The 27,978-nt window shown below is 46.6% G+C and overlaps 1 protein-coding gene across 7 annotated transcripts in view; it reads left to right on the top strand.

Annotated features, from left to right (window-relative positions):
- spega (striated muscle enriched protein kinase a) overlaps positions 1-27,978 on the top strand; it is a 1,182,457-nt gene that overhangs the window by 1,015,413 nt on the left and 139,066 nt on the right. For all 7 annotated transcript variants that reach the window (XM_072468701.1, XM_072468720.1, XM_072468711.1 and 4 more), the window contains 2 exons: positions 7,455-7,627; positions 23,760-23,786. In XM_072468701.1, the coding sequence (XP_072324802.1) occupies positions 7,455-7,627; positions 23,760-23,786 (200 nt within the window). The remainder of the gene's footprint in view (positions 1-7,454; positions 7,628-23,759; positions 23,787-27,978) is intronic.

Raw genomic sequence — 27,978 nt, 5'->3', positions numbered from 1 at the left:
GGCCATGATAAATTGCCCTTAGTGTCCAAAATTGCCCTTAGTGTTGGGCGGGGTTACTGGGTTATGGGGATCGGGTGGAGGTGTTGACCTTGGGTAGGGTGCTCTTTCCAAGAGCCTGTGCAGACTCGATGGGCTGAATGGCCTCCTTCTGCACTGTAAATTCTATGATAATCTATGTCAGTTTGGTGTGAAGGAAATAACGTTTCAAGGAGACGGAATATCTGGTCAAGAAATAGAGCCTGATGACATGAAGATACAAGCCATCATAAATATGCCTCGACCTACAGGTAGAAAGGGAGTACTAATTGGACAGGGCATGATCAACTTCATTGGAAAGTTCATACCAAATCTCTCAGCAAGGACTGCATGTCTTAGAGATATCCTGAAGAAAGTGAATAAGTTCACTTGGACTGAACAACATGACCAAGAATGGATCACACTAAAGAAAGCACGAACGACCACATCAGTATTAACATTTTTCGATCCGACAAAAAAATACCAAGGTTTCAACAAATACACCGAAGGATGGCCTAGGTGCAGTATTGCTACAACAGGAAGGTGGTAGTGATTGGAAACCAGGAGGGTCTGCTTCAAGATCTATGACAGAATCTGAATGTCGTTACGCACAAAGAGAAAAAGAGTGTTTCGGGCTAGAGTGCCCTACCCTATCCCCATAACCCAGTAACCCCACCCAACACTAAGGGCAATTTTGGACACTAAGGGCAATTTATCATGGCCAATCCATCTAACCTGCACATCTTTGGACTGTGGGAGGAAACCGGAGCACCCGGAGGAAACCCACGCACACACGGGGAGGATGTGCAGACTCCGCACAGACAGTGACCCAAGCCGGGAATCGAACTTGGGACCCTGGAGCTGTGAAGCAATTGTGCTATCCACAATGCTACCGTGCTGCCCAATGCATTTGCAATTTCCCTAGCCATCTCTTTTAGCACTCTGGGATGCATTCCATCAGGTCCAGGAGACCTGTCTACCTTTAGCCCCATTAGCTGGCCAATCACTACCTCCTTGGTGATAACAATCCTGTCAAGGTCCTCAGCTGCCATAGCCTCATTTCCATCAGGCACTGGCATGTTATTTGTGTCTTCCACTGTGAAGACCGACCCAAAAAACCTGTTCAGTTCCTCAGCCATTTCCTCATCTCCCATTATTAAATCTCCCTTCTCATCCTCTAAAGGACCAATATTTACCTTAGATGCTCTTTTTTGTTTTATATATTTGTAGAAACTTTTACTATCTTTTTATATTCTGAGCAAGTTTACTCTCACAATCTATCTTGCTCTTCTTTATAGGTTTTTTAGTAGCTTTCTGTTGCCCCCTAAAGTTTTCCCAGTCCTCTAGTCTCCCACTAACCTTTGCCACAATCTCTGCGCATCGAGTTGCTGCAAAAGATTCATGAGGGTCACCTTGGTGAAAAATAAACAAAGACATACTGAACCAAAAGTGTAATTCTTGTCAACGATATCAATATCGACAAACAAAGGAACTTATGAAAATAGGTGAAATTTTGTTAGTTTCTTGGCAAAAGTTTGGGAGAAATAATTCTATCTTGATGGTAAAAAATATTTGGCAGTGGTAGATTATTACTCAAATTATCCAGAGATAGCACAATTATCGAGCTCATCAGCAAATTGTGTAACCATGCACACAAAAGCAACGTTTGCACAACATGGAATGCCTGAGTTAGTAATGAGTGACAGTAAAGAATGGCAGGAATTTGCTTGGCAGTATGATTGTAACGTCAAGTCGATGATGCCCACAGTCAAATGGCAAAGCTGAATACAGGGTACAGATAGTCACGCAGTTACAGAAGAAAGTTATGACAGTATAGATGATCCACATTTCACATTGCTAAGCTATCGAACAACTCCATTAAGTTGTGGTTTATCGCCAGCTGCAATGTTGATGAATCGGAAACTACGAAGAGCTCTGCCACGCCTTAGCAAGCAAAGACTGAATGAGAAGGTGAGAGACCAAATGGAACCTCAGGAGACGGAATATTATGACAAGTCTACCAGGAATCTGAAACCTTTGAAACCAAATGACACGGTGAGAGTGGAGGACCCTGATGGCTGGTCAAAACGTGCTCAGGTATTGCAGGAAACAGGTGCAAGATCCTGTACTGTGATACCTGAACAAGGACGGGTTTTACGGAGGAATAGACGAGCACTCCTAAAAGTGAAAGAACCTGTTGCTGAACAGCAAGGCGAGGATGTATATGAAAGTTTACATTCATCGAAACCGTTACAAGCAGTGAACAAGTTAAATGTCAATGTATATAATGATGTCAGAACAATGATACAATCAGAGTAGATGTACCTCCAGAAGTTCAGAACTATCACACACATTCACCAGATTTACCAAAGTTGAGACAATCAACAAGAAACCGAAAGAAACCGGAACGGTTGGATCTGTGAATGGACAATCCAACTGTACAGGATGTAAAATACATTGTTATACATATCATATGTAATATTTACTGACATAATTTATTATATGTTTTCATCAAAATCTCAAGGAAAGAGGATGTAGTGATATGCATTAATAAGTGTATGTGTAAATATGTATAGCCTCCGACCAGTAGGTGTCAGGCAAGTAGTAACAGGTGACATTGTATCCTCGGGGATGTCTTGAGGCGAAACCATCATGGTCAGTCATGTTTGTGTTAGTTCCAGGGCAGCACGGTGGCGCAGTGGGTTAGCAGTACTGCCTCACGGCACCGAGGCCCCAGGTTCAATCCCGGCTCTGGGTCACTGTCCTCGTGGAGTTTGTACATTCTCCCCGTGTTTGCGTGGGTTTCACCCCCATAACCCAAAGATGTGCAGGGTAGGTGGATTGGCCGCGCTAAGTTGCCCCTTAATTGGAAAAAATGAATTGGGTACTCGAAATTTTTTTAAAAAGTGTTTGTATTAGTTCCAGTTTTATACCATTGGTTTCTTACCCAAACTTTATTAGACTATAATAAAATTATTAGTCTTGACCTAGATGTTCTTTAGTACGCTGACTCAGTAATTGTCTCTGTACAAGAATATAACATTCCCCTACCTCGTTTCCCACCGCCTGCTTCTTTCTTGTCCCCACTGCGCCTTCCTCATCCCCTTGCCTGTCTCCCACCTGCTACCTCTGTCCCATCACCTGCCTCTTTCCCACCCCCTGCCTCTCTCCTGCCTCTCACCCCCCCCCCCCGCCTCTCTTCCAACCCTGCCTCAAGCCCCCCCCCAATGCTCCCCCCCCCCACATGCACCTCTCTTCAATACCCTGCCAGTCTCCTCTGCTTGGCTGTTTCAATCCTGCCTTCTATCCTTGCCCTTCTCTGTGTCTTCCTTTCTGTTTGTCCCACTCTGTCTTTCTGTCTCCTCGTGTTTCTTTTTCCATCTTTCTCTGTCTGTCTCTTTCTTTTTTGCCTGTTTGTACCTTTCCGTCAGTCTTTCTGTTTCTGCCTCTCTCTTTGTGACTTTCTCTCACTAACTGACTGTCCATCTCTCTCTGTCTTTTCCTTGCCCCCCTCTGTCTCTCTCTCTCTGTATCTGTCCATCCCACTCCTGCTGAAATTATCCCAGGGAATGCAAACATGTTCCTGAAATCATTTGTAAATGTTGGTGTGAAATTAGTTCATCCACGAGTTTAAGAAAATGCATTAACCCAGTTACGCATATTTATAGACTGAATGACCCAGAACATTACTGACCTTGTGGTTCTCTTGCAGTCTCAGGGGTTAGTGTGCACGGTGCAGGGCTGCCCCTTGTAGCTGTGCCGTCTCCTGCACCACCTATAGACGCTGCTGTGTTCTCAACTTAGTCAGTCATTCACAATCTCTGAACCTGTTCACTGCACCCACAGAAACTCCCCACCGTCTGTGGCTGGCACACTGCAAACACTCAGCTCACACCATTGACACCAGGGTGATGAAGCACAATAGACTCTGAGTCGCATTAGGTGGCTGGGCAGAAGACCAGAAACTTGATCAACGACGTTGCTTTGTAGGAACATGTTACAGTGGGAGCGAGACAGGTTTAGGGAATGAATCCCACAGCTTGGGGTCCAGGCAGCTGAGGACACAGCCGCCATTGGTGGGGCAATTAAAATGAGGGATTCTCCAAGATCAGTGTTCGAGGTGCGTAGAGATCTCTGAGGGCTGTGGGACTGGAAGAGGTTACAGAGATAGGGAGGGGCGAGATCATGGAGGGGTTTGGAAACAAGGATGGGAATTTTAAAACTGAGATGGTACTTAACCAGGACCCCAGTAAGAAGTCTGACAACACCAGGTTAAAGTCCAACAGGTTTGTTTCGATGTCACTAGCTTTCGGAGCGCTGCTCACCTGAGGAAGGAGCAGCGCTCCGAAAGCTAGTGACATCGAAACAAACCTGTTGGACTTTAACCTGGTGTTGTAAGACTTCCTACTGTGCTCACCCCAGTCCAACGCAGCATCTCCCCATCTTGGCAACCAGGGCCCAGTGTAGTTCAGCGAACAGAGAAGCTGATGGGTGAATGGGACTTGGTGCGAGTAAGGACGCAAGCAGCAAAGCTTTGGAGGATCAAATGTAGAGGGGCATTGGAATAATGTCTGGAATGTGGAGGGCAGTTAGGGGCATTGCAATAATGTCTAGAATGGGGATAGGGCGAGAAAGGAGGCCTCGGTCGTGTACTCTTTCGGAGGGTTGGCGTAGACTCGATGGGCTGAATGATTATTAATTACCTTTGGGTCGCAATAATCTATCAATCTTAGATTTAAAATTAACAACTGACCCAGCATCAATTGCCGCTTGTGGAAGAGAGTTCCAAACTTCCCCCACCCTTTCAGTGTCAAAGCGGTTCCTCATTTCGCCCTCTAGTCCCACGCTCCCTGAGACATTAATCATCGCCCCGCCCCCTTGATTTTCTAAATTTCTTGGAGTACAATCGTAGATTGTGTAAACCTTCCATCTCGAACCCCAGTGTGTTTCTGGTTAATCTACACCGCGCTACCCTCACTGGGTAGGATGTTGTACCCAGGCATCCCGCACCATCTCAAGTGTGATCGAAGGTAATTGGGGAAAGAGACAGATTTTGGATTTTGCTCATTGTCACGTGTACCGAGGGACAGTGAAAAGTATTTTTCTGCGAGCCGCTCAACAGATCATTAAGTACATGAGAAGAAAAGGGAATAAAAGAAAATACATAATAGGGCAACACAAGGTACACAATGTAACTACATAAGCACTGGCATTGGATGAAGCATACAGGGGTGTAGTGTTAATGAGGTCAGTCCATAAGAGGGTCGTTTAGGAGTCTGGTGACAGTGGGGAAGAAGCTGTTTTTGAGTCTGTTCGTGCGTGTTTTCAGACTTCTGTATCTCCTGCCCGATGGAAGAAGTTGGAAGAGTGAGTAAGCCGGGTGGGAGGGGTCTTTGATTATGCTGCCCGCTTTCCCCAGGCAGCGGGAGGTGTAGATGGAGTCAATGGATGGGAGGCAGGTTCGTGTGATGGACTGGGCGGTGTTCACGACTCTCTGAAGTTTCTTGCGGTCCTGGGCCGAGCAGTTGCCATACCAGGCTGTGTTGCAGCCCGATAGGATGCTTTCTATGGTGCATCTGTAAAAATTGGTAAGAGTTAATGTGGACATGCCGAATCTCCTTCGTTTCCTGAGGAAGTATAGGCGCTGTTGTGCTTTCTTGGTGGTAGCGTCGACGTGGGTGGACCAGGATAGATTTTTGGTGATGTGCACCCCGAGGAATTTGAAGCTGCTAACCATCTCCACCTCAGCCCCATTGATGCTGACAGGAGTGTGTGCGCAAAGAACAAAGAACAAAGAAATGTACAGCACAGGAACAGGCCCTTCGGCCCTCCAAGCCCGTGCCGACCATGCTACCCGACTAAACTACAATCTTCTACACTTCCTGGGTCCGTATCCCTCTATTCCCATCCTATTCATGTATTTGTCAAGATGCCCCTTAAATGTCACTATCGTCCCTGCTTCCACCACCTCCTCCCGTAGCGAGTTCCAGGCACCCACTACCCTCTGCGTAAAAAACTTGCCTCGTACATCTACTCTAAACCTTGCCCCTCTCACCTTAAACCTATGCCCCCTAGTAATTGACCCCTCTACCCTGGGGAAAAGCCTCTGACTATCCACTCTGTCTATGCCCCTCATAATTTTGTAGACCTCTATCAGGTCGCCCCTCAACCTCCTTCGTTCCAGTGAGAACAAACCGAGTTTATTCAACCGCTCCTCATAGCTAATGCCCTCCATACCAGGCAACATTCTGGTAAATCTCTTCTGCACCCTCTCTAAAGCCTCCACATCCTTCTGGTAGTGTGGCGACCAGAATTGAACACTATACTCCAAGTGTGGCCTAACTAAGGTTTTATATAGCTGCAACATGACTTGCCAATTTTTATACTCAATGCCCCAGCCAATGAAGGCAAGCATGCCGTATGCCTTCTTGACTACCTTCTCCACCTGTGTTGCCCCTTTCAGTGACCTGTGGACCTGTACTCCTAGATCCCTTTGACTTTCAATACTCTTGAGGGTTCTACCATTCACTGTATATTCCCTGCCTGCATTAGACCTTCCAAAATGCATTACCTCACATTTGTCCGGATTAAACTCCATCTGCCATCTCTCCGCCCAAATTTCCAAACAATCTAAATCCTGCTGTTTCCTCTGACAGTCCTCATCGCTATCCGCAATTCCACCAACCTTTGTGTCGTCTGCAAACTTACTAATCAGGCCAGTTACATTTTCCTCCAAATCATTTATATATACTACAAACAGCAAAGGTCCCAGCACTGATCCCTGTGGAACACCACTGGTCACAGCCCTCCAATTAGAAAAGCATCCTTCCATTGCCACTCTCTGCCTTCTGTGACCTAGCCAGTTCTGTATCCATCTTGCCAGCTCACCCCTGATCCCGTGTGACTTCACCTTTTGTACCAGTCTAACATGAGGGACCTTTTCAAAGGCCTTACTGAAGTCCATATAGACAACATCCACTGCCCTACCTGCATCACTCATCTTAGTGACCTCCTCGAAAAACTCTATCAAGTTAGTGAGACACGACCTCCCCTTCACAAAACCGTGCTGCCTCTCACTACTTTGCTTCCTGAAGTCAATGACCAGCTCTTTAGTTTTGCTGGTATTGAGGGAGAGATTGTTGTCGCTAAACCACTCCACTAGGTTCTCGATCTCCCTCCTGTATTCTGAGGGAGAGAGGGGGGGATGAGAAGAATTTCTTTTTCACAGAGCGTTGTTGTGGTCTGGAAGGCGTTGCCTGAAAGGAAACAGAAGTTAATCGCAATTTTCCAATTGGATTTAGGTAGATACTTGAAGGGGAAAGATGAACAGGCTGTGGGGAAAGTGCAGGAGGAGTGGGACTCCAGGACAGACACGATGGGATGAATTGCCTCCTCATGTGCAGTAAGATTTGATTATTTCTCTTCCTTTCTCCTTCCAGCCAGACAATATCCTCATGGCTGACTCGGCCAGTGAGAATGTCCGGATCTGCGACCTCGGGAACGCTCAAATAGCCAGACCGGACACACCACAGTACTGTCGGTTTGGAACTCCGGAATACGTCTCGCCAGAGATCGTGAATCAGACGCCAGTCTCACCTGTAACCGACATCTGGTATGAAATATCTTTGCTATGTGTGGGGGAGACAGTGACACTATTCAGTCATCTTACAAAACTGGGTAATATTTAAATAGATAGACCCTCATTTAAGTCATGTCCTTGATCATCTCAGACTGACAGAGTGTCCACAGAATGTCACAGTGTATCCAGACTGTCACAATGTCCACAGACTGTAACACTGTCCACAGACTTTCACAATGTCCACAGACTTTCACACTGTCCACAGACTGTCACAATGTCCACAGACTGTCACAATGTATCCAGACTGTCACAATGTCCACAGACTGTCACACTGTCCACAGACTGTCACACTGTCCACAGACTGTCACACAGTCCACAGACTGTCACAATGTCCACAGACTGTCACAATGTATCCAGACTGTCACAATGTATCCAGACTGTCACAATGTTCTCAGACTGTCACAATGTCCACAGACTGTCACAATGTCCACAGACTGTCACAATATATCCAGACTGTCACAATGTATCCAGACTGTCACAATGTTCTCAGACTGTCACAATGTCCACAGACTGTCACAATGTCCTCAGACTGTCACACTGTCCACAGACCGTCACAATGTCCACAGACCGTCACAATGTCCACAGACTGTCACAATGTCCACAGACTGTCACAATATATCAGACTGTCACAATGTATCCAGACTGTCACAATGTCCACAGACTGTCACAATGTCCACAGACTGTCACAATGTCCACAGACCGTCACAATGTATCCAGACTGTCACAATGTCCACAGACTGTCACAATGTCCTTAGACTGTCACAATGTCCACAGACCATCACAATGTCCACAGACTGTCACAATGTCCACAGACTGTCACAATGTCCTCAGACTGTCACAATATATCCAGACTGTCACAATGTATCCAGACTGTCACAATGTCCTCAGACTGTCACAATGTCCTCAGACTGTCACAATGTCCACAGACTGTCACAATGTCCTCAGACTGTCACAATGTCCTCAGACTGTCACAATGTCCTCAGACTATCACAATGTCCACAGACTGCCACAATGCCCACAGACTGTCACAATATATCCAGACTGGCACAATGTATCCAGACTGTCACAATGTCCTCAGACTGTCACAATGTCCTCAGACTGTCACAATGTCCTCAGACTGTCACAATGTCCACAGACTGTCACAATGTCCTCAGACTGTCACAATGTCCTCAGACTGTCACAATGTCCACAGACTGTCACAATGTCCACAGACTGTCACAATGTCCTCAGACTGTCACAATGTCCACAGACTGTCACAATGTCCTCAGACTGTCACAATGTCCTCAGACTGTCACAATGTCCACAGACTGTCACAATGTCCACAGACTGTCACAATGTCCTCAGGCTGACACAATGTCCACAGACTGTCACAATGTCCTCAGACTGTCACAATGTCCACAGACTGTCACAATGTCCTCAGACTGTCACAATGTCCACAGACTGTCACAATGTCCACAGACTATCACAATGTCCTCAGGCTGACACAATGTCCTCAGACTGTCACAATGTCCACAGACTGTCACAATGTCCTCATTCTGTCACAATGTATCCAGACTGTCACAATGTATCCAGACTGTCACAATGTTCTTAGACTGTCACAATGTTCTTAGACTGTCACACTGTCCACAGACCGTCACAATGTCCACAGGCCGTCACAATGTCCACAGACTGTCACAATGTCCACAGACTGTCACAATGTCCACAGACTGTCACAATGTCCTCAGACTGTCACAATGTATCCAGACTGTCACAATGTATCCAGACTGTCACAATGCCCTCAGACTGTCACAATGTCCACAGACTGTCACAATGTCCACAGACCGTCACAATGTCCACAGACTGTCACAATATATCCAGACTGTCATAATGTATCCAGACTGTCACAATGTCCACAGACTGTCACAATGTCCACAGACTGTCACAATGTCCTCAGACTGTCACAATATATCCAGACTGTCACAATGTTTCCAGACTGTCACACTGTCCTCAGACTGTCACAATATCCACAGACTGTCACAATGTCCACAGACTGTCACAATGTCCTCAGACTGTCACAATGTCCTCAGACTGTCACAATGTCCTCAGACTGTCACAATGTCCTCAGACTGTCACAATGTATCCAGACTAGCACCATGTCCACAGACTGTCACAATGTCCTCAGACTGTCACAAAGTCCTCAGACAGTCACAATGTATCCAGACTGTCAGAATGTATCCAGACTGTCACAATGTTCTCAGACTGTCACAATGTCCACAGACTGTCACAATGTCCACAGACTGTCACAATGTCCTCAGACTGTCACAATGCCCACAGACTGTCACAATGTCCACAGAATGTCACAACATATCCAGACTGTCACAATGTATCCAGACTGTCACAATGTCCTCAGACTGTCACAACATATTCAGACTGTCACAATGTATCCAGACTGTCACAATGTCCTCAGACTGTCACAATGCCCACAGACTGTCACAACATATCCGGACTGTCACAATGTCCTCAGACTGTCACAATGTCCTCAGACTGTCACAATGTCCACAGACTGTCACAATGTCCTCAGACTGTCACAATGTCCTCAGACTGTCACAATGTCCACAGACTGTCACAATGTCCACAGACTGTCACAATGTCCTCAGACTGTCACAATGTCCACAGACTGTCACAATGTCCTCAGACTGTCACAATGTCCTCAGACTGTCACAATGTCCACAGACTGTCACAATGTCCACAGACTGTCACAATGTCCTCAGGCTGACACAATGTCCACAGACTGTCACAATGTCCTCAGACTGTCACAATGTCCACAGACTGTCACAATGTCCTCAGACTGTCACAATGTCCTCAGACTGTCACAATGTCCACAGACTGTCACAATGTCCACAGACTGTCACAATGTCCTCAGGCTGACACAATGTCCTCAGACTGTCACAATGTCCACAGACTGTCAAAATGTCCTCATTCTGTCACAATGTATCCAGACTGTCACAATGTATCCAGACTGTCACAATGTTCTTAGACTGTCACACTGTCCACAGACCGTCACGATGACCACAGACCGTCACAATGTCCACAGACTGTCACAATGTCCACAGACTGTCACAATGTCCACAGACTGTCACAATGTCCTCAGACTGTCACAATGTATCCAGACTGTCACAATGTCCTCATTCTGTCACAATGTATCCAGACTGTCACAATGTATCCAGACTGTCACAATGTTCTTAGACTGTCACACTGTCCACAGACCGTCACAATGACCACAGACCGTCACAATGTCCACAGACTGTCACAATGTCCTCATTCTGTCACAATGTATCCAGACTGTCACAATGTATCCAGACTGTCACAATGTTCTTAGACTGTCACACTGTCCACAGACCGTCACAATGTCCACAGACCGTCACAATGTCCACAGACTGTCACAATGTCCTCAGACTGTCACAATGTATCCAGACTGTCACAATGTATCCAGACTGTCACAATGCCCTCAGACTGTCACAATGTCCACAGACTGTCACAATGTCCACAGACCGTCACAATGTCCACAGACTGTCACAATATATCCAGACTGTCATAATGTATCCAGACTGTCACAATGTCCACAGACTGTCACAATGTCCACAGACTGTCACAATGTCCTCAGACTGTCACAATATATCCAGACTGTCACAATGTTTCCAGACTGTCACACTGTCCTCAGACTGTCACAATATCCACAGACTGTCACAATGTCCACAGACTGTCACAATGTCCACAGACTGTCACAATGTCCTCAGACTGTCACAATGCCCACAGACTGTCACAATGTCCACAGACTGTCACAACATATCCAGACTGTCACAATGTATCCAGACTGTCACAATGTCCTCAGACTGTCACAACATATCCAGACTGTCACAATGTATCCAGACTGTCACAATGTCCTCAGACTGTCACAATGCCCACAGACTGTCACAACATATCCAGACTGTCACAATGTATCCAGACTGTCACAATGTCCTCAGACTGTCACAATGTCCTCAGACTGTCACAATGCCCACAGACTGTCACAATGTCCACAGACTGTCCCAATGCCCACAGACTGTCACAACATATCCAGACTGTCACAATGTCCACAGACTGTCACAATGTCCACAGACTGTCACAATGTCCACAGACTGTCACAACATATCCAGACTGTCACAATGCCCACAGACTATCACAATGTCCACAGACTGTCACAATGCACCCAGACTGTCACAATGTATCCAGACTGTCACAATGTCCTCAGACTGTCACAATGTCCACAGACTGTCACAATGTCCACAGACTGTCACAATGCCCACAGACTGTCACAATATATCCAGACAGTCACAATGTCCTCAGACTGTCACAATGTCCACAGACCGTCACAATGTCCACAGACCGTCAAAATGTCCACAGACTGTCACAATATATCCAGACTGTGACAATGTATCCAGACTGTCACAATATATCCAGACTGTCACAATGTATCCAGACTGGCACCATGTTTCCAGACTGTCACAATGTCCTCAGACTGTCACAATGTCCTCAGACTGTCACAATGTCCTCAGACTGTCACAATGTCCACAGACTGTCATAATGTCCACAGACCGTCACAATGTCCACAGACTGTCACAATGTATCCAGACTGGCACCATGTCCACAGACTGTCACAATGTCCTCAGACTGTCACAATGTCCTCAGACTGTCACAATGTCCACAGACTGTCACAATGTCCACAGACCGTCACAATGTCCACAGACTGTCACAATGTATCCAGACTGGCACCATGTCCACAGACTGTCACAATGTCCACAGACTGTCACTATGTCCTCAGACTGTCACAATGTCCTCAGACTGTCACAATGTATCCAGACTGTCACAATGTATCCAGACTGTCACGATGTTCTCAGACTGTCACAATGTCCACAGACTATCACAATGTCCACAGACTGTCACAATGTCCTCACACTGTCACAATGTATCCAGACTGGCACCATGTCCACAGACTGTCACAATGTCCACAGACTGTCACAATGTCCACAGACCGTCACAATGTCCACAGACTGTCACAATGTATCCAGACTGGCACCATGTCCACAGACTGTCACAATGTCCACAGTCTGTCACAATGTCCTCTGACTGTCACAATGTCCTCAGACTGTCACAATGTATCCAGACTGTCACAATGTATCCAGACTGTCACAATGTCCACAGACTGTCACATTGTCCACAGACTGTCACAATGTCCACAGACCGTCACAATGTCCTCAGACTGTCACAATGTATCCAGACTGGCACCATGTCCACAGACTGTCACAATGTCCACAGACTGTCACAATGTCCTCAGACTGTCACAATGTCCTCAGACTGTCACAATGTCCTCAGACTGTCACAATGTATCCAGACTGTCACAATGTATCCAGACTGTCACAATGTTCTCAGACTGTCACAATGTCCACAGACTATCACAATGTCCACAGACTGTCACAATGTCCTCAGACTGTCACAATGTATCCAGACTGGCACCATGTCCACAGACTGTCACAATGTCCACAGACTGTCACAATGTCCTCAGACTGTCACAATGTCCTCAGACTGTCACAATGTATCCAGACTGTCACAATGTATCCAGACTGTCACAATGTTCTCAGACTGTCACAATGTCCACAGACTATCACAATGTCCACAGACTGTCACAATGCCCACAGACTGTCACAATATATCCAGACTGTCACAATGTATCCAGACTGTCACAATGCCCTCAGACTGTCACAATGTCCACAGACTGTCACAATGTCCTCAGACTGTCACAATGTCCTCAGACTGTCACAATGTCCTCAGACTGTCACAATGTATCCAGACTGTCACAATGTATCCAGACTGTCACGATGTTCTCAGACTGTCACAATGTCCACAGACTATCACAATGTCCACAGACTGTCACAATGTCCTCAGACTGTCACAATGTATCCAGACTGGCACCATGTCCACAGACTGTCACAATGTCCACAGACTGTCACAATGTCCACAGACCGTCACAATGTCCACAGACCGTCACAATGTATCCAGACTGGCACCATGTCCACAGACTGTCACAATGTCCACAGACTGTCACAATGTCCTCAGACTGTCACAATGTCCTCAGACTGTCACAATGTATCCAGACTGTCACAATGTATCCAGACTGTCACAATGTCCACAGACTGTCACAATGTCCACAGACTGTCACAATGTCCACAGACCGTCACAATGTCCTCAGACTGTCACAATGTATCCAGACTGGCACCATGTCCACAGACTGTCACAATGTCCACAGACTGTCACAATGTCCTCAGACTGTCACAATGTCCTCAGACTGTCACAATGTCCTCAGACTGTCATAATGTATCCAGACTGTCACAATGTATCCAGACTGTCACAATGTTCTCAGACTGTCACAATGTCCACAGACTATCACAATGTCCACAGACTGTCACAATGTCCTCAGACTGTCACAATGTATCCAGACTGGCACCATGTCCACAGACTGTCACAATGTCCACAGACTGTCACAATGTCCTCAGACTGTCACAATGTCCTCAGACTGTCACAATGTCCTCAGACTGTCACAATGTATCCAGACTGTCACAATGTATCCAGACTGTCACAATGTTCTCAGACTGTCACAATGTCCACAGACTATCACAATGTCCACAGACTGTCACAATGCCCACAGACTGTCACAATATATCCAGACTGTCACAATGTATCCAGACTGTCACAATGCCCTCAGACTGTCACAATGTCCACAGACTGTCACAATGTCCACAGACCGTCACAATGTCCACAGACTGTCACAATATATCCAGACTATCACAATGTCCACAGACTGTCACAATGTCCTCAGACTGTCACAATGCCCACTGACTGTCACAATATATCCAGACTGTCACAATGTATCCAGACTGTCACAATGTCCACAGACTGTCACAATGTCCACAGACTGTCACAATGTCCACAGACTGTCACAATATATCCAGACTATCACAATGTCCACAGACTGTCACAATGTCCTCAGACTGTCACAATGCCCACAGACTGTCACAATATATCCAGACTGTCACAATGTATCCAGACTGTCACAGTGTCCACAGACTGTCACAATGTCCACAGACTGTCACAATGTATCCAGACTGTCACAATGCCCACAGACTGTCACAATATATCCAGACTGTCACAATGTATCCAGACTGTCACACTGTCCACAGACTGTCACAATGTCCTCAGACTGTCACAATGTCCACAGACTGTCACAATGTATCCAGACTGTCACAATGCCCACAGACTGTCACATTATATCCAGACTGTCACAATGCCCACAGACTGTCACAATGTCCTCAGACTGTCACAATGTTCTCAGACTGTCACAATGTCCACAGACCGTCACAATGTCCACAGACTGTCACAATGTCCTCAGACTGTCACAATATTTCCAGACTGTCACAATGTATCCAGACTGTCACAATGTCCACAGACTGTCACAATGTCCTCAGACTGTCACAATATATCCAGACTGTCACAATGTATCCAGACTGTCACAATGTTCTCAGACTGTCACAATGTCCACAGACTGTCACAATGTCCACAGACTGTCACAATGTCCTCAGACTGTCACAATATATCCAGACTGTCACAATGTATCCAGACTGTCACAATGTCCACAGACTGTCACAATGCACCCAGACTGTCACAATGTATCCAGACTGTCACAATGTCCTCAGACTGTCACAATGTCCACAGACTGTCACAATGTCCACAGACTGTCACAATGCCCACAGACTGTCACAATATATCCAGACAGTCACAATGTCCTCAGACTGTCACAATGTCCACAGACCGTCACAATGTCCACAGACCGTCACAATGTCCACAGACTGTCACAATATATCCAGACTGTCACAATGTATCCAGACTGTCACAATATATCCAGACTGTCACAATGTATCCAGACTGGCACCATGTTTCCAGACTGTCACAATGTCCTCAGACTGTCACAATGTCCTCAGACTGTCACAATGTCCTCAGACTGTCACAATGTCCACAGACTGTCATAATGTCCACAGACCGTCACAATGTCCACAGACTGTCACAATGTATCCAGACTGGCACCATGTCCACAGACTGTCACAATGTCCTCAGACTGTCACAATGTCCTCAGACTGTCACAATGTCCACAGACTGTCACAATGTCCACAGACCGTCACAATGTCCACAGACTGTCACAATGTATCCAGACTGGCACCATGTCCACAGACTGTCACAATGTCCACAGACTGTCACAATGTCCTCAGACTGTCACAATGTCCTCAGACTGTCACAATGTATCCAGACTGTCACAATGTATCCAGACTGTCACGATGTTCTCAGACTGTCACAATGTCCACAGACTATCACAATGTCCACAGACTGTCACAATGTCCTCACACTGTCACAATGTATCCAGACTGGCACCATGTCCACAGACTGTCACAATGTCCACAGACTGTCACAATGTCCACAGACCGTCACAATGTCCACAGACTGTCACAATGTATCCAGACTGGCACCATGTCCACAGACTGTCACAATGTCCACAGTCTGTCACAATGTCCTCTGACTGTCACAATGTCCTCAGACTGTCACAATGTATCCAGACTGTCACAATGTATCCAGACTGTCACAATGTCCACAGACTGTCACATTGTCCACAGACTGTCACAATGTCCACAGACCGTCACAATGTCCTCAGACTGTCACAATGTATCCAGACTGGCACCATGTCCACAGACTGTCACAATGTCCACAGACTGTCACAATGTCCTCAGACTGTCACAATGTCCTCAGACTGTCACAATGTCCTCAGACTGTCACAATGTATCCAGACTGTCACAATGTATCCAGACTGTCACAATGTTCTCAGACTGTCACAATGTCCACAGACTATCACAATGTCCACAGACTGTCACAATGTCCTCAGACTGTCACAATGTATCCAGACTGGCACCATGTCCACAGACTGTCACAATGTCCACAGACTGTCACAATGTCCTCAGACTGTCACAATGTCCTCAGACTGTCACAATGTATCCAGACTGTCACAATGTATCCAGACTGTCACAATGTTCTCAGACTGTCACAATGTCCACAGACTATCACAATGTCCACAGACTGTCACAATGCCCACAGACTGTCACAATATATCCAGACTGTCACAATGTATCCAGACTGTCACAATGCCCTCAGACTGTCACAATGTCCACAGACTGTCACAATGTCCTCAGACTGTCACAATGTCCTCAGACTGTCACAATGTCCTCAGACTGTCACAATGTATCCAGACTGTCACAATGTATCCAGACTGTCACGATGTTCTCAGACTGTCACAATGTCCACAGACTATCACAATGTCCACAGACTGTCACAATGTCCTCAGACTTTCACAATGTATCCAGACTGGCACCATGTCCACAGACTGTCACAATGTCCACAGACTGTCACAATGTCCACAGACCGTCACAATGTCCACAGACCGTCACAATGTATCCAGACTGGCACCATGTCCACAGACTGTCACAATGTCCACAGACTGTCACAATGTCCTCAGACTGTCACAATGTCCTCAGACTGTCACAATGTATCCAGACTGTCACAATGTATCCAGACTGTCACAATGTCCACAGACTGTCACAATGTCCACAGACTGTCACAATGTCCACAGACCGTCACAATGTCCTCAGACTGTCACAATGTATCCAGACTGGCACCATGTCCACAGACTGTCACAATGTCCACAGACTGTCACAATGTCCTCAGACTGTCACAATGTCCTCAGACTGTCACAATGTCCTCAGACTGTCATAATGTATCCAGACTGTCACAATGTATCCAGACTGTCACAATGTTCTCAGACTGTCACAATGTCCACAGACTATCACAATGTCCACAGACTGTCACAATGTCCTCACACTGTCACAATGTATCCAGACTGGCACCATGTCCACAGACTGTCACAATGTCCACAGACTGTCACAATGTCCTCAGACTGTCACAATGTCCTCAGACTGTCACAATGTCCTCAGACTGTCACAATGTATCCAGACTGTCACAATGTATCCAGACTGTCACAATGTTCTCAGACTGTCACAATGTCCACAGACTATCACAATGTCCACAGACTGTCACAATGCCCACAGACTGTCACAATATATCCAGACTGTCACAATGTATCCAGACTGTCACAATGCCCTCAGACTGTCACAATGTCCACAGACTGTCACAATATATCCAGACTATCACAATGTCCACAGACTGTCACAATGTCCTCAGACTGTCACAATGCCCACTGACTGTCACAATATATCCAGACTGTCACAATGTATCCAGACTGTCACAATGTCCACAGACTGTCACAATGTCCACAGACTGTCACAATGTCCACAGACTGTCACAATATATCCAGACTATCACAATGTCCACAGACTGTCACAATGTCCTCAGACTGTCACAATGCCCACAGACTGTCACAATATATCCAGACTGTCACAATGTATCCAGACTGTCACAGTGTCCACAGACTGTCACAATGTCCACAGACTGTCACAATGTATCCAGACTGTCACAATGCCCACAGACTGTCACAATATATCCAGACTGTCACAATGTATCCAGACTGTCACACTGTCCACAGACTGTCACAATGTCCTCAGACTGTCACAATGTCCACAGACTGTCACAATGTATCCAGACTGTCACAATGCCCACAGACTGTCACATTATATCCAGACTGTCACAATGCCCACAGACTGTCACAATGTCCTCAGACTGTCACAATGTTCTCAGACTGTCACAATGTCCACAGACCGTCACAATGTCCACAGACTGTCACAATGTCCTCAGACTGTCACAATATTTCCAGACTGTCACAATATATCCAGACTGTCACAATGTATCCAGACTGTCACAATGTTCTCAGACTGTCACAATGTCCACAGACTGTCACAATGTCCACAGACTATCACAATGTCCTCAGACTGTCACAATATATCCAGACTGTCACAATGTATCCAGACTGTCACAATGTCCTCAGACTGTCACAATGCCCACAGACTGTCACAATGTATCCAGACTGTCACAATATATCCAGACTGTCACAATGTATCCAGACTGTCACAATGTCCACAGACTGTCACAATGTCCACAGACTGTCACAATGTCCTCAGACTGTCACAATGTCCTCAGACTGTCACAATGTATCCAGACTGTCACAATGTATCCAGACTGTCACAATGCCCTCAGACTGTCACAATGTCCACAGACTGTCACAATGTCCACAGACCGTCACAATGTCCACAGACTGTCACAATATATCCAGACTGTCATAATGTATCCAGACTGTCACAATGTCCACAGACTGTCACAATGTCCACAGACTGTCACAATGTCCTCAGACTGTCACAATATATCCAGACTGTCACAATGTTTCCAGACTGTCACACTGTCCTCAGACTGTCACAATATCCAGACTGTCACAATGTCCACAGACTGTCACAATGTCCACAGACTGTCACAATGTCCTCAGACTGTCACAATGCCCACAGACTGTCACAATGTCCACAGACTGTCACAACATATCCAGACTGTCACAATGTATCCAGACTGTCACAATGTCCTCAGACTGTCACAACATATCCAGACTGTCACAATGTATCCAGACTGTCACAATGTCCTCAGACTGTCACAATGCCCACAGACTGTCACAACATATCCAGACTGTCACAATGTATCCAGACTGTCACAATGTCCTCAGACTGTCACAATGTCCTCAGACTGTCACAATGCCCACAGACTGTCACAATGTCCACAGACTGTCACAATGCCCACAGACTGTCACAACATATCCAGACTGTCACAATGTATCCAGACTGTCACAATGTCCACAGACTGTCACAATGTCCACAGACTGTCACAATGTCCACAGACTGTCACAACATATCCAGACTGTCACAATGCCCACAGACTATCACAATGTCCACAGACTGTCACAATGCACCCAGACTGTCACAATGTATCCAGACTGTCACAATGTCCTCAGACTGTCACAATGTCCACAGACTGTCACAATGTCCACAGACTGTCACAATGCCCACAGACTGTCACAATATATCCAGACAGTCACAATGTCCTCAGACTGTCACAATGTCCACAGACCGTCACAATGTCCACAGACCGTCACAATGTCCACAGACTGTCACAATATATCCAGACTGTCACAATGTATCCAGACTGTCACAATATATCCAGACTGTCACAATGTATCCAGACTGGCACCATGTATCCAGACTGTCACAATGTCCTCAGACTGTCACAATGTCCTCAGACTGTCACAATGTCCTCAGACTGTCACAATGTCCACAGACTGTCATAATGTCCACAGACCGTCACAATGTCCACAGACTGTCACAATGTATCCAGACTGGCACCATGTCCACAGACTGTCACAATGTCCTCAGACTGTCACAATGTCCTCAGACTGTCACAATGTCCACAGACTGTCACAATGTCCACAGACCGTCACAATGTCCACAGACTGTCACAATGTATCCAGACTGGCACCATGTCCACAGACTGTCACAATGTCCACAGACTGTCACAATGTCCTCAGACTGTCACAATGTCCTCAGACTGTCACAATGTCCTCAGACTGTCACAATGTCCTCAGACTGTCACAATGTATCCAGACTGTCACAATGTATCCAGACTGTCACAATGTCCACAGACTGTCACATTGTCCACAGACTGTCACAATGTCCACAGACCGTCACAATGTCCTCAGGCTGTCACAATGTATCCAGACTGGCACCATGTCCACAGACTGTCACAATGTCCACAGACTGTCACAATGTCCACAGACTGTCACAATGTCCTCAGACTGTCACAATGTCCTCAGACTGTCACAATGTCCTCAGACTGTCACAATGTATCCAGACTGTCACAATGTATCCAGACTGTCACAATGTTCTCAGACTGTCACAATGTCCACAGACTATCACAATGTCCACAGACTGTCACAATGTCCTCAGACTGTCACAATGTATCCAGACTGGCACCATGTCCACAGACTGTCACAATGCCCACAGACTGTCACAATGTCCTCAGACTGTCACAATGTCCTCAGACTGTCACAATGTATCCAGACTGTCACAATGTATCCAGACTGTCACAATGTTCTCAGACTGTCACAATGTCCACAGACTATCACAATGTCCACAGACTGTCACAATGCCCACAGACTGTCACAATATATCCAGACTGTCACAATGTATCCAGACTGTCACAATGCCCTCAGACTGTCACAATGTCCACAGACTGTCACAATGTCCTCAGACTGTCACAATGTCCTCAGACTGTCACAATGTCCTCAGACTGTCACAATGTATCCAGACTGTCACAATGTATCCAGACTGTCACGATGTTCTCAGACTGTCACAATGTCCACAGACTATCACAATGTCCACAGACTGTCACAATGTCCTCAGACTGTCACAATGTATCCAGACTGGCACCATGTCCACAGACTGTCACAATGTCCACAGACTGTCACAATGTCCACAGACCGTCACAATGTCCACAGACCGTCACAATGTATCCAGACTGGCACCATGTCCACAGACTGTCACAATGTCCACAGACTGTCACAAGGTCCTCAGACTGTCACAATGTCCTCAGTCTGTCACAATGTATCCAGACTGTCACAATGTATCCAGACTGTCACAATGTCCACAGACTGTCACAATGTCCACAGACTGTCACAATGTCCACAGACCGTCACAATGTCCTCAGACTGTCACAATGTATCCAGACTGGCACCATGTCCACAGACTGTCACAATGTCCACAGACTGTCACAATGTCCTCAGACTGTCACAATGTCCTCAGACTGTCACAATGTCCTCAGACTGTCACAATGTATCCAGACTGTCACAATGTATCCAGACTGTCACAATGTTCTCAGACTGTCACAATGTCCACAGACTATCACAATGTCCACAGACTGTCACAATGTCCTCAGACTGTCACAATGTATCCAGACTGGCACCATGTCCACAGACTGTCACAATGTCCACAGACTGTCACAATGTCCTCAGACTGTCACAATGTCCTCAGACTGTCACAATGTCCTCAGACTGTCACAATGTATCCAGACTGTCACAATGTATCCAGACTGTCACAATGTTCTCAGACTGTCACAATGTCCACAGACTATCACAATGTCCACAGACTGTCACAATTCCCACAGACTGTCACAATATATCCAGACTGTCACAATGTATCCAGACTGTCACAATGCCCTCAGACTGTCACAATGTCCACAGACTGTCACAATGTCCACAGACCGTCACAATGTCCACAGACTGTCACAATATATCCAGACTATCACAATGTCCACAGACTGTCACAATGTCCTCAGACTGTCACAATGCCCACTGACTGTCACAATATATCCAGACTGTCACAATGTATCCAGACTGTCACAATGTCCACAGACTGTCACAATGTCCACAGACTGTCACAATATATCCAGACTATCACAATGTCCACAGACTGTCACAATGTCCTCAGACTGTCACAATGCCCACAGACTGTCACAATATATCCAGACTGTCACAATGTATCCAGACTGTCACAGTGTCCACAGACTGTCACAATGTCCACAGACTGTCACAATGTCCACAGACTGTCACAATGTATCCAGACTGTCACAATGTCCACAGACTGTCACAATGTCCACAGACTGTCACAATGTATCCAGACTGTCACAATGCCCACAGACTGTCACAATATATCCAGACTGTCACAATGTATCCAGACTGTCACACTGTCCACAGACTGTCACAATGTCCTCAGACTGTCACAATGTCCACAGACTGTCACAATGTATCCAGACTGTCACAATGCCCACAGACTGTCACATTATATCCAGACTGTCACAATGCCCACAGACTGTCACAATGTCCTCAGACTGTCACAATGTTCTCAGACTGTCACAATGTCCACAGACCGTCACAATGTCCACAGACTGTCACAATGTCCTCAGACTGTCACAATATTTCCAGACTGTCACAATGTATCCAGACTGTCACAATGTCCACAGACTGTCACAATGTCCTCAGACTGTCACAATATATCCAGACTGTCACAATGTATCCAGACTGTCACAATGTTCTCAGACTGTCACAATGTCCACAGACTGTCACAATGTCCACAGACTGTCACAATGTCCTCAGACTGTCACAATATATCCAGACTGTCACAATGTATCCAGACTGTCACAATGTCCTCAGACTGTCACAATGCCCACAGACTGTCACAATGTATCCAGACTGTCACAATATATCCAGACTGTCACAATGTATCCAGACTGTCACAATGTCCACAGACTGTCACAATGTCCACAGACTGTCACAATGTCCACAGACTGTCACAATGTCCACAGACTGTCACAATGTGTCCAGACTGTCACAATGTGTCCAGACAATCACAATGTCTTCAGACTCTCACAGTGTCCACAGACTGTCACAATGTTCGCATACTGTCACAGGGACTATCTGCTTTTTACTGATGAATGTTCCAGGATAAATACTGGCCCCAGGACAGAGCAGGATGAACTCCCCTCACTCTTCCAAATACTGACCGTGAGATCTTTAACATTCACTGGCGCGCGCAGATGGAGCCTCGGTTTATCATACCCTCAGATACTGCAGCACTCCCTCAGCATTGCACTCGGAGTGTCATGCTGGAGTCTGTGCTCCAATCTCTGGATAGGACCCCAACCTAGGGTCCTGTGTGTCTCAGTTGAGAGAATTTCATCCAATCAACCAAGGTTGTGAGTATGTTTAGGGTTGTGGAGGACATCTCTGCTAATGGTTTAAAAATTGAGCCAGATGTGACAAGGTGATTGAAACAGATGTATTTTGTGACCTGCCACTTTATGCCATTGGTCACTGATGTGGGTTATGGGTTTGTTAATTTGAATGTGGTGTTTTTTGTGGTGTTTCTCACTTGCTATTTTATCTTATTGACAGGCCTGTGGGAGTGATTGCCTACATTAGGTAAGTGCCTGACTCTCCGGATTGTTACTCTCTCTCACACGTCTGTGGTCCTAGTTTTCTGCCTTACCACGGACTCTCAGTGACTGATAACACAAAAATATGCATGTTGTAAAGAGGACATGGTGAGTGTGTAAAGGGACGTAGACAGATTCAGGGTCTGGTGTGATGTGAGAGTTCCTTTAAGAAATGGGTGTTTATGAAAATAGCTGCAGTGAATGTACCTGTAAGAAATGGGTGGTTATCAGTGATGTCAGAATGTGGATGGAGCTGGGCAGTCTGTCTGCTTTACTTTCATTTTAGGCTGTTTGCTACAGTGTTTAGTTTCGTTTTGAGAGCTGGATGGCTGCAGGCAAAGCAAGCAGCTGTATAAGGATCTCGCTCTGCAAACTAAAGACTGTCTCCAGATCAATTGGGTGATTTCAAAGTGCTGACTGCTCTCAGTAGAGAATTTAAACCTGATCTCTGTGTTAAAAAGGGTCTTTTGCCTTATGGATGTTGCAAGGAAAGATGAATGGTTACTTATAGAATATTGTATCTGTGGGGATGAAATGAAATGAAAAATGAAAATCGCTTATTGTCACAAGTAGGCTTCAAATGAAGTTACTGTTAAAAGCCCCTAGTCGCCACATTCCGGCGCCTGTTCGGGGAGGCTGGTACGGGAATTGAACTGTGCTGCTGGCCTGCCTTGGTCTGCTTTCAAAGCCAGCGACTTAGCCCTGTGCTAAACAGCCCCTGATGATTGGCGTTGATAGTTGTTAAGATGTTTACTGTGGGTTTATAAAGGGTTAACTAGTTTCATAAATAAATATTGTTTTAATTTAAAAGTACTGTGGATCTCTGTTGCGTCACACCTATAAGGTAGGCCCGTGCGCCCCCCCCCCCATAACCACAATCTATTAAACATTGTGGGTCAGGTGAACTCCATGATACACTTTGGGGTTCTCTAATCCCTGGCCCATAACGCTGGGCAAAGATTTGGCAGATGGAGTTTGATGCGGGAAAATGCGAACTTGCCCATTTTGGCAGGAAGAATAGAAAAGCGGAATATTATTTAAATGGAGAGAGATTGCAGGACTCGGGGTACAGAGAGACCTGGGTGTCCTGGTACATCAGTCACAAGAAGTTAGTATTCAGATACAAGTACTTGGGAAGTTAAGTAGATCTTGTTGTTTAGTGCAAAGGGAATGGAATTTAAAAGTAGGGATAGAATAGAACAGGTGACCCTCCTGCATTGCTGCAATCCATCGCTCCCCTGGTTACCGACCCTCCTGCATTGCTGCAATCCATCGCTCCCCTGGTTACCGACCCTCCTGCATTGCTGCAATCCATCGCTCCCCTGGTTACCGACCCTCCTGCATTGCTGCAATCCATCGCTCCCCTGGTTACCGACCCTCCTGCATTGCTGCAATCCATCGCTCCCCTGGTTACCGACCCTCCTGCATTGCTGCAATCCATTGCTCCCCTGGTTACCGACCCTCCTGCATTGCTGCAATCCATCGCTCCCCTGGTTACCGACCCTCCTGCATTGCTGCGATCCATCGCTCCCCTGGTTACCGACCCTCCTGCATTGCTGCAATCCATCGCTCCCCTGGTTACCGACCCTCCTGCATTGCTGCAATCCATTGCTCCCCTGGTTACCGACCCTCCTGCATTGCTGCAATCCATCGCTCCCTGGTTACCGACCCTCCTGCATTGCTGCAATCCATCGCTCCCCTGGTTACCGACCCTCCTGCGCTGCTGCAATCCATCACTCCCCTGGTTACCGACCCTCCTGCATTGCTGCAATCCATCGCTCCCCTGGTTACTGACCCTCCTGCATTGCTGCAATCCATCGCTCCCCTGGTTACCGACCCTCCTGCGCTGCTGCAATCCATCGCTCCCCTGGTTACCGACCCTCCTGCATTGCTGCAATCCATTGCTCCCCTGGTTACCGACCCTCCTGTATTGCTGCAATCCATCGCTCCCCTGGTTACCGACCCTCCTGCATTGCTGCAATCCATCGCTCCCCTGGTTACCGACCCTCCTGCATTGCTGCAATCCATCGCTCCCCTGGTTACCGACCCTCCTGCATTGCTGCAATCCATCACTCCCCTGGTTACCGACCCTCCTGCATTGCTGCAATCCATCGCTCCCCTGGTTACCGACCCTCCTGCATTGTTGCGATCCATCGCTCCCCTGGTTACCGACCCTCCTGCATTGCTGCGATCCATCGCTCCCCTGGTTACCGACCCTCCTGCATTGCTGCAATCCATCGCTCCCCTGGTTACCGACCCTCCTGCATTGCTGCGATCCATCGCTCCCCTGGTTACCGACCCTCCTGCATTGCTGCAATCCATCGCTCCCCTGGTTACCGACCCTCCTGCATTGCTGCAATCCATCGCTCCCCTGGTTACCGACCCTCCTGCATTGTTGCAATCCATCGCTCCCTTGGTTACCGACCCTCCTGCGCTGGAAGCAGATTCTCCTTCTTCACTCCATCAGAGCGGTAATTTTATGACTTTGATGCCTCAATTAAATCTTCAACCCCCCACCCCCCCCCCCTTGACCTTCTTTGCTCCGAGCAGATCAATCCCAACTTCTCCAGCCTCTCGCTGAAACTGAAGTCCCATATCCCTGAGAGCATTCATGTGAAGGTGTTTGAGACGGGGTTGGCTGTGCTGTGCGGTTGTGCGATGGATTCAGAGAGAATTCACTGTACAAGAGCTTTGCTTCAGGAAATAAATGATTTTGGGGCAAATTAATGGGATTGAATGCGGACAAATCTCCCGAGCCTCAGAATCTGCATCCCAGAGTACTTCAGGAAGTGGCCCTAGAAATAGTAGATCATTTTCCAAATTGGACTCTGGAGTGGTTCCTACCAATTGGAGGGTAGGGAATATAACCCCGCTATTCAAAAAGGGAGGTAGAGAGAACACAGGGAACTATAGACCAGAGAGCCTAACGTTGGTAGTAGAGAAGTTGCTGGAGTCTATTATCAAGGATTTCATAGCACAGCATTTGGAATATGGATAATCAGACAACAAAAGAGAAAACGCTGGAAAATCTCAGCAGGTCTGGCAGCATCTGTAGGGAGAGAAAAGAGCGAACGTTTCGAGTCCGATGACTCTGTCAAAGCTCTGACAAAGAGTCATCAGACTCGAAACGTTCGCTCTTTTCTCTCCCTACGGATGCTGCCAGACCTGCTGAGATTTTCCAGCATTTTCTCTTTGGTTTCAGATTCCAGCATCCGCAGTAATTTGCTTTTATCCACCGTATAATCAGACAAAGTCAGCGTGGATTTACAAAAGGAAAATCATGCTTGACAAATCTACTGGAATTCTTTGAAGGTGTAGCGAGTAGAGTTGACAAGGGAGAACAGGTGGATGTGGTTTATTTAGACTTTCAGAAGGCTTTCGACAAGGTCTCATAGCAGATTAAAATTTAAATTAAAGCGCATGGGATTACGGGAAGTGTCTTGAGATGGAGAGAAATCTGGTTAGCAGACAGAAAGCTAAGGGTTGGAATAAATGTTTTTTTTTTTAGATTGGCGGCAGTGACTAGTGGGGTACCGCAGGGATCTGTGCTAGAACCCAAACTGTTCACATTATATATTAATGATTTGTAAAAGGGAATTAAATGTATTCTCTCCAAATTTCCGATGATAGAAAGTTGGATGGGAGGGTGAGCTGTGAGGAGGATGTAGAGATGCTTCAGTGGGATTTGGACAGGCTGAGTGAGTGGGAACACGCGTGGCAGATACAGTATAATGTGGATAAATGTGAGGTTATCTGCATCGGTAGCAAAAATAAGAAGGCAGATTATTATTTGAATGAGTGTAAATTGAGAGAGGTGGACACTCAGCAAGATCTTGGTGTCCTCATGCATCAGTCACTGAAAGTAAGCGTGCAGGTACAGCAGGCAGTAAAGAAGGCAAATGGTATGTGGGCCTTCACAGCGAGAGGATTGGAGTCTAGGAACAGAGATGTTTTACTGTAATTGTATAGGGTATTGGTGAGGCCACACCTGGAGTATTGTGGGCAGTTTTGGTCTCCTTCTCTGAGGAAGGAAGTTCTTGCTATGGAGGGAGTTCAGTGAAGATTCGCCAGGCTGATTCCTGGGATGGCGGGACTGTCATATGAGGAGAGACTAAATCGGTTAGGATTATATTCATTGGAGTTTAGGAGAGTGAGGGGGATCTCATAGAAACTTTCAA

This window comes from Scyliorhinus torazame, chromosome 2 (assembly GCF_047496885.1).
Source record: "Scyliorhinus torazame isolate Kashiwa2021f chromosome 2, sScyTor2.1, whole genome shotgun sequence".
NCBI lineage: Eukaryota > Metazoa > Chordata > Chondrichthyes > Carcharhiniformes > Scyliorhinidae > Scyliorhinus > Scyliorhinus torazame.
This window is presented reverse-complemented; position numbering and strand designations above follow the sequence as displayed.